At 43.8% G+C, this 8,607-nt stretch overlaps 1 protein-coding gene across 1 annotated transcript in view; it reads left to right on the top strand.

The window, feature by feature from the left end:
- The first annotated feature begins 663 nt into the window (after positions 1–663).
- The window catches only part of LOC146204259 (cell adhesion molecule Dscam1-like), a 541,302-nt gene continuing 533,358 nt past the window's right edge, over positions 664–8,607 (top strand). Inside the window, exon 1 of the mRNA XM_084589211.1 lies at positions 664–742. Coding sequence (XP_084445337.1) covers positions 664–742 — 79 coding nt within the window. The remainder of the gene's footprint in view (positions 743–8,607) is intronic.

The raw sequence follows: 8,607 nt of genomic DNA, 5'->3' as shown, positions 1-8,607 counted from the left end.
GTCCCTCACCCTCGCAACCCGTCAGCCCCCTTACCCGGCAGTGTTCCGGAGGGCGCATGCGCGAGGGGCTTGCGCAAGCGCGAAGGGGTCGATCCCTGAGAAGGTCTCACGTGGGTACAGCTTTTTTCGGAGCACATCGGTGTTTGGCGGCGGAGCCAGAAGCAAGCGCACGGAGCCGCGCAGCGCGGTCGCCTCGGCGATGGGACTCTGCGGTCTGAGCTCGTGCCCGGCGTCGCGTCTTTATTTTGACCAAAGAATTCACGCCCCGCTGCTCTTCACGGCTCTCTCGCTCCAAATCGTCCGCGGCGTCGTGCTGTCAGCGCTGAAACGTCGCGCCTCGACCCGCTGTTGAAGGGACGGCAATGTACTGACCCGTGCTCACGTGCCACGCGCCAGGCAACTTCGCTCTTCCGGAAGACGACGTGGTTTTTGCCACCTCCGCTGCCTGACAGTCTTTTGTTCCCGGCGGTGCGCTGCGAGGACAGACTTCATCTTTCGGACGACCACTCTTTCTAAGAAAAATTGTCCACCCAACTTTGACACTCGGCGTCCACGCAAACTCCCCGTGCGCGCGCTCCTTTGGAACTTTCAAGTCCGAGCCAAGTGCGGACTCTTCCTGCCACTCGCTTGGCTGCCGCTTTTTTTAAAGATCTGCTGGAGACCATGGAAGCGTCTTCGGTCGGCTGGCTCCTTTGTATTCCGCTCCTTCTTTGGACAAACCTCGGCGCAGCAGGAATCGAAGGTAAGTACCGACATTCACTTCTCTCGTTTAGCTGTTTTGCTCGCTTCCTTTTCTTTAGAAACAAGGCCCGCTTCCTCTCCCGGATGGAAGGCACGTCCAACTTTTCAGAGTTGCCGGCGTTACCTTTACTTTCTTGTTGAGCGGCTGTCAGCGCCTTTAGCTCCTTTAGTTCGGCGTTAGACTGACTGTGATAAAAAGAGTCAAGCAGTGCGGCGCACGCAGTCTCTTTGCAGGTGACATTATAGCACAGTCATTTCTGGAAACGAAATAACTTTTTAGACATCAAGCACGCATTTTCAAGAGCTTATAGTTATTCACATTGAAACGACTGTATGGAAGAAGCATTCCTGCAGTTTCCAAATCAAGTGCTCGGTTGTGTGTTTTTGAGATTTGAGACGTGTATTTACTATCCGAGAGGTTCAGGTATTGAATGGATCAAGGCTACAACGGTAGAGATGTTTGACCAGCGCTTCAGCGTTTTCGTTATTAGTTAAACCAGTAACACCCGATATTATAAGCAGCCATGGTACAGCTTCGTAATATCGGTGGTCACTGGTTGACTGCGTTATGCTGGTTTTAAAAACGGCACATCTAGTACACGAGTATCCTAAAAAAATGTAAAATACAAAGCAGGCTCAATTAGTGGCATGAAATAGTGTGAATCTCATACCCTAATTATTTCCGGCAGCACATGTCTTTGCTCACTTGTCTGATGCTCTCCCTAAAAAGTATAATATTCCCTATACTAATTATTTCCGGCAGCACATGTCTTTGCTCACTTGTCTGATGCTCTCCCTAAAAGTATAATATTCCCTGTACTTGGTACATATTCCTTCGGCCGAATATATTTTGGCATGAGGCCGTTAAAAAATTTATTTTAACTTGCTGCCTTCACTCTTTCAAACTTAGTGTACAGAAGAAAAATTGTGCCTTTTCTGGAATATACTGCAGACTAACGAGATCTTAATGGTCGTGAATACCAAACGAACGATCAATCAATTCCTCATTGCATCCAGTTGCTTCAAAATGCCATGCTACCGTTCTTTAATTACTACATGCGAACTACAAGAGATTGCGAATAAAATCATAAGCACTTGTCTCTATGACCGAGTGACCTAGCGTAATTAAGGCTGCGTTACTTTGTGGCACTGCCCTTTTACAATGTTTATATTTTATGAACAGTTCTAAATTGCGAGGTATTTTGACTGCATCGCACAACTTCGCGCTTCAGAGTGATGTTTATAAAAGAGGACTGATCTGCGCTGGTCCTTTAATAATATCGCTAATTAAAATTTTCATATTGGGCAGGAATCCACATTAAAATAACGCTCAATAAGCAGGTTAAAGCCCTTAACATAAGAAGATACCAAAACGAACCTCATGTAGAGAAGGTTTTTAGTGAAAGAAGGAAGAAATAAATTGATGCTAATAACCGATATAACATCTTTGATCAGATTCTGTATTGTATTGCAAAATCGTACTTTACTTGAGATCAAGAGCTGCAGTTGAAACCAAAGAAGTCTTTTTTAAAACAATATTTTGTAGTCCTGCGTTCCCAGAACAAAAATGTTTTCTGCAACCGCCTTTGGCGGTTTTGCTTGCATCAGTGTTTAGCGCTGCGGTTTGCAATTCCATCAGACTGATCTTGGGCAAACTGCGTCACGGTATCTCCGGCATTGCATAAAAGCTATGGCAGCTAACACAAAATTAATTTCATCGTCCGGAATATTTCACATCTATCCAGGGAATGAAGCGTTTGTGAGCTATTAGTGGCACTTATAAACGAAAATTAGGTGCAGATGGCCACCTTCTCATCCCAGGACTGCAACGTAACTATATGTAACTATGAAACGCATATGATGACGATACGCTGCTCGAAATCATGCTTCAGAGGAGAGATACTAAAATGACGTTTTCTAATTTGCAACTACATAAATTAGAGTCGGAAGAGTTGCCGAGTTAACTGGTGCGTTTCTGCATTTCCCATATGTTTCATTAGCATAATTACATGCACAAAGTTACTCTACGTGCATGCAATAAATCAGATTCCTTGATACATAGCAAAAAAAAAAAAAAAAACAAAGCTGCGACCGATTTGTTACAAGCTTTAGGTTGCAGCCAGCATCTGTACCTAGTGGGAGCAGGATAGTGCAGAAATAATGTGCTGTATTGCTTACAGCGCATGCTATGCATCAAAAAACTGGAAGCGCTACACGTGCACTAACTTCAAAGCTATGCTCTAGGGGTGCCCTGGTCTTTGAAATATTAAGAAAAATGTTTTGAAATAAAACACTTTAGAAAAGCACGGTATGGTATGGTATGGTATGGTATGGTATGGTATGGTATGGTATGGTATGGTATGGTATGGTATGGTATGGTATGGTATGGTATGGTATGGTATGGTATGGTATGGTATGGTATGGTATGGTATGTGAAATCCGATCACCACAGCCGCTATGAGAGAGCCGTAGTGGAGGGCTTCGAAAATTTCGACTACCTGGGGTTCTTCAAAATGCACTGACATCGCACAGTACCCGGGTGCCTTGAGTTTGGCTTCCATCGAAGAACAACTGTCGTGGCCGGAATCGAACCTTTTTCTTCAGGCTCGGCATGCACTAAAAGATACGGTCAAGAGTTTTGAAGCCAGGTGTTCTTGAAAGTATATAATTTGTTTGAATTATTCGCCCTAATACGAAAGTTTCAGAGATACATAATCAGGTACACGCAACATACCAGCACGAAAACATGAAGACGCATGCTTGAGAAAAAAGAAGAAAAGAAGAAAAAAAATGCCGCACGAAAAAGGAATACCTTTCTAGTTGAACACATTATTAGTACGATTTAGAAAAGCTAGAATAATCCGTAAAGCCATTTCCTGTACTCCTTAGTTGTTTTCACAACATAACAGCCAGTCTCTATGTATATACTATCGAAATGCAATTCAGGTAAAGCTCAGAACGCTTCTTTTCAACTCATACTCTTGGCTGTACATGAAAAACGCCGTTAATACTATGTTAAAATGTATATCAAAGCCCAATTATTGCTCCTAGTGGTCCCACGTAATTTCTAAGCGTGAAGCATTTACAGAGAAGATACGCCTTATAGGCTAGTTATTTGCGTGAAGCCAATTGCTGTGCTAGTTGGTACATTTCACAGAAAAGGAAAAATTCCACGGCGCTAACAAACACGAACTCCACAAATACTAGATGCACCTTTCCTGTCTGCATCTATTTGTGAGTTCGTATTTGTTAGCGCTGTGGAGGTCTGTACGTATTTACGTGAAAGCACTCAAGTCGGTATACTTGAGGCTGGCGACTCTTAATTACGGGCAAATCCTTGTGGCAGTCTGCCCTTGTAATCTTAATGCGGCATTGAGAGCCCTTGAACGAGTCATGCAGTGCCATGCAGGGCCAACTTCTATGCATTTATGTCGGGATGCATTTTGTTCATGGGGGCATGATTCTCATACACTCCCTTTCTCCTAAAGCTCCTTCTTTCAGGCGTGCAATAGACGCCCGCTCGTAAGTGAGATCAAGTAATTGATGAAAAATGTGAAAGTATAAAGACAGACATGGCTTTCGACCACCTGTTCGCGCCTCCGCAGACCTAACGATTCAGAAACATGTGTCTTAGTTTCGTCACTTTGCGGACAGATTGAAGGACACGATTCATTTAATGGATTTGATATAATTTACGAGGTGTCCTAGGTAAGCACTCCTTTTCAGCGTCAGAAACAATGCTTAGGTAAAGCAGGGGGTTTTCCTTCGTGCATTGAATCATGCGTATAACATTCTTTCCACTGTCCGCTATTAAGCGTTTCATAGCAGGCTCTTAATTCACAAATTACGCTGCGGAAGGCTTGGGGAGAGTTGATGGGCACACTTTGCCTTTAGGGGCCCCAAGACAAACGCTAGCATGATGGATGTGCGGGTTAAGACGTGCCGTGGCCATCGATGGAAGCGAATAATCGAGTGGAAAAAAAAAATAAACCAGGGAAGGGTTGGTTACAAAATTAATGCTACCTCATAGCCTGGTGTTTTCCTAACAAAATGTTGCTCGCACTATGCGAGGCATTGTAGGATGGAACGGAAAAATGAAAGCACCAACAGCCGCGTTACCCTTCGGTTAACAGACCTGAAATACTAGCTCTGTAAATTCGTATTTGAAAAGCGCAGTGGCCGCCTGCTCAGAAATGAAAACCAACGCCGCTTCCATTCTTTCGGTCGCGTTTGAACTATCCATTTCGCAATGTTTTCGCGTCATTATAGCAGATGGTTTTCCTGCTGGGCGCAACTAATGTTGTACTGCTGTGAACAACTTGAGGCTGCGCTTGGATGTATTCAATATTTGAGGTCATTCGTTGAACTTCAGAAGTTAAAGTGATGCCCTGGAGCAAATATCGCTGGCTTTACACGTGACGATAAATAAAAACTTGTTATGTACCAGTTTGTTGCGGAAGACGAAAAATCTTCACTCTCTGTCTCATGGAGGTTATACAATATAACTTTTCGTTGTGCTCGGTGTCCAGGCGGACTGTAATATATGTTCTCGTGCAAAAACTAATTATATTATGCAACAAGATCCTTAAACGTCCTTACACAGGGACAAAACAGGAATATGTTGGTATTTTCCGCGTGAGTTATAATTCGATCAAACGGACAGAGCTCGTTCAACTTATTTCGTGGCTGGCACATAAAAGAGGTATTACTTTTTCACATATTAATCCTCAGTATAGGGAAGCGAGTCTAGTGGGGCAGCTAAGTTGCCGATAGCTGCTATACTGCAGTGACAGTTGGGTTGGCTGCCTTTTAGAAGAACCAGATCGATATTTAGCCTCAAGTGATACACAACGCTGAGCCACCCTTAGGTGCGCAAGCATAGTTCTTCTTCTTGAATACCTTTTGAAACATGGCACAACATGAGGGAGATTGGCCAAGGTGTATAGCATAACTTAAAACACACACAGGAGCATATTTTCTTTTTCTTTCACAGTGGTGGCGCTGCACCCACTGTATTCTCTACACTGTATTCTCTGCTCAGCATCATCGCTTTTGACGAGTTGTCTTGTTCTTCGAAACGCGTGACGATCGCGCCCCCGTTTCGTCCCAAGGTAAACTCAGGATCATTTTGTAGACATGGATGCGCGCAGTAAACGCAGATCTCGCGGTTGCACGCGTTTCACAATACTCCCAGCGCAGCATAAAATTCCTGTTTGGTTATCGCAAGCACGCCGCCATTTCATTGACCATTACGATTGGCCATGACCCTCGTAACGCCCTTAGGTAACAAATACTTTATGTATTTCGCCCAAAGTTTTCAGCGCATTTCCATAAACATCCTGACACTCGGCCCTTTACGCGCAAGCTTTCAGGCCTATGTAATTCGAGATTTGGAAATTTTCGGGTTTCTTCACCATTCTTCTACAAAATGTTAGCCATTTGATTTGCATACTAGCCCCTGAGAACCGTAACTAATGCAGCATTGCCGCCTGTTCTCTAAATCCGTGAAGTTGGCGGTCTTAGCTTTACTCGTTACGTAATCTCCCGGCTGGCTTCAATCATTCCACACGTTACTGGACATTCCATAAACTATATTTTAAAAGATAAATTTCATTGGTGGAGGGCGCAGGAAGCATTCCCATTTTAAAACGTGAAATTTCTCCAGCTATCAGATATATAATTTGCATAGTTTTAAAAATGTAGCAATGTGAAGTTGTAGCCGATTCTAGATCACAGTACACCACTTTACTGCACTTCGAACATGTGGTAATGATGTTAGATTTTTTATTTATTAAACTGCCGTATATACAATAAAAACCGTAATGGACACTGGGGTATCTTTTTCTACCCTCGTGTGATCCATCCAGTCCTTGGCCTATACCGGAAATTCAACATATTCTTGTATTTCAGCAAAGAAACCCTTAAACCGCTGAAGCACCAGCTTGAACATTCTTAAGCAGTATTGCAGTGAATAACCTGACATATCTGGCGCAAGGTAAGCGCATTTATTTATGAAAGTGTTTGTAGATACTTTTACACTGGAGCGAAAATAAAAAAGTGGAAATAAAAACAATGCTTTGGTGTGGAAAGGGACATTTTACTTGAGCTGGGAGCTGCAAAAAGTGCAGCGCTGGTTTTAATCGTTTCTTTATTACGTATGTCTGTGAGTACGCTTTCGACAAGAATTCTAGGTTCATAAAGATTTGTGCCACTCGAGCTTCGCGCATTATAACAAACTGAACCCCAAGACTTCATAAGACATTCAACTGAAAAGGCGAAAAAAGGTGGCAGGGATGGTGGGTTAATCTCAAAGCAGGGCGAAACATGAGACGAAGCGGAAGAAACACGGGACAACACGAACGCTATGCTACAATTTTGTTTTCTAGAAAGGTTAGTTATATAGGCACCAATCACGACAACCAAAAACAAAGCTCACCATAAAAACCGCCAAAGTCCTTAATAACCGTACGGGCGCGCAAAGGGAGGTTAATTGCATCCACTTAACAAAACAAACCAACAATCATAACGCATGACAAGCGTTATCACCCGTTATCACCCGGTCACCACACACTCGCCGAGCGCTTCTTGCACGAGATCGATAGAAGGCGAAGCTGGGTGACTAAACAAAATACTTCCCCTGCCCAAATGTGCGGTGTCGCCTAGTACCCAGCGGTTTTCAATGGATACAAACAACTTTGCCCCCGGCCTGGTGCTCAGCTCTCCTGGGCTAAAATGCTTGGGAAGGGGTTATGGACCAAAAACGTCAGCATACGTCAGCGCACCAGTCACCCAAATCGAATCTGCAAAGAGTCAGTTGAGGCGTGTCTGATAAAACAGGAGTCATAAACATGCGTCGCTTCACCTTCTATCAATCTCGTGAAAAAAAAGAGATTCGCGCTCTCGGCGAATGTTTGGCGACGGGGTGATGGCAGGTTTTTGTCGGGTATTAGGATTACTGGTTTGTTTTGTTAAGGTGTTGCGATTAACCTCCTTCAGTGAACGCGTACAGTGTCTAAGGGCTTTCGTGGTTTGCCTGGTGAGTTTTGTTTTTTAGTTGTTATGTTTGGAGCCTATGTAACTAACCTTTCTAGAAATAAAATATTCAGTTGTTAGACAGCGCTCGTGTAGTCCCTTGTTTCTTCCACTTCGTTTCGCATTTCGCGCAGCGTGAAGATGAATCCTTCCCAACTCGCCCAGTTTTCTGTTCTAGTTATCCACGGTGGGCATTATTGCTGCTGCTAATCAAGTGTCCGATTCAGTTTATCACCTAAAAGACCCCCGCAGGGGTATTGCTAAAAGGTGAATTATGCAGGCAAATAAGTACAATGGTTGCAATGTGAATTCAGCATATAATATTATTTGTTACTGCTTTGGAAAAGTGTGCTGGGCACCTAGATGATAGCGGCGATACTGCGGGAAAGGCCATTCCAATCTAATGCTGCTGGGGGGAAGGAGGAGCCAGCAAATGTGGTTTATGGGCCCCAAGCCGGGTAACTTCACGATTATGTTCAGTGCGATAAGATATGCGAGATGGTGGTGTGATTTAGCCTGCGTAGTCATTGGTGCTGTAAAATAACTCACGGAACCGTGTTAGGCTAGCGATGAAGCACAAGAGTTGATAGAGCGGATTCTGCTTTTAGGGACGAAACGCTGACTTGATATAAGTAGGTGCTGTGAGTGAATCTAACCGTACAGCTCCCTACGAATTCAAGGGCATGTATGACGTATAGTTTATGTGGATTCCATATAAGGGGTGCATATTCTAGCTAAGGCTGATTAGCGATTGCTAAGCCAAGAGTTTAACTAAGTTTTCGCGGATGATATTGCATTTGAAGTATGTGTGCGTCAATTTCGATCATGAGTTAG

Source organism: Amblyomma maculatum, chromosome 1 (assembly GCF_055883805.1).
Source record: "Amblyomma maculatum isolate TAMU_Amacu chromosome 1, ASM5588380v1, whole genome shotgun sequence".
In the NCBI taxonomy this organism is placed as follows: Eukaryota; Metazoa; Arthropoda; class Arachnida; order Ixodida; family Ixodidae; genus Amblyomma; species Amblyomma maculatum.
This window is presented reverse-complemented; position numbering and strand designations above follow the sequence as displayed.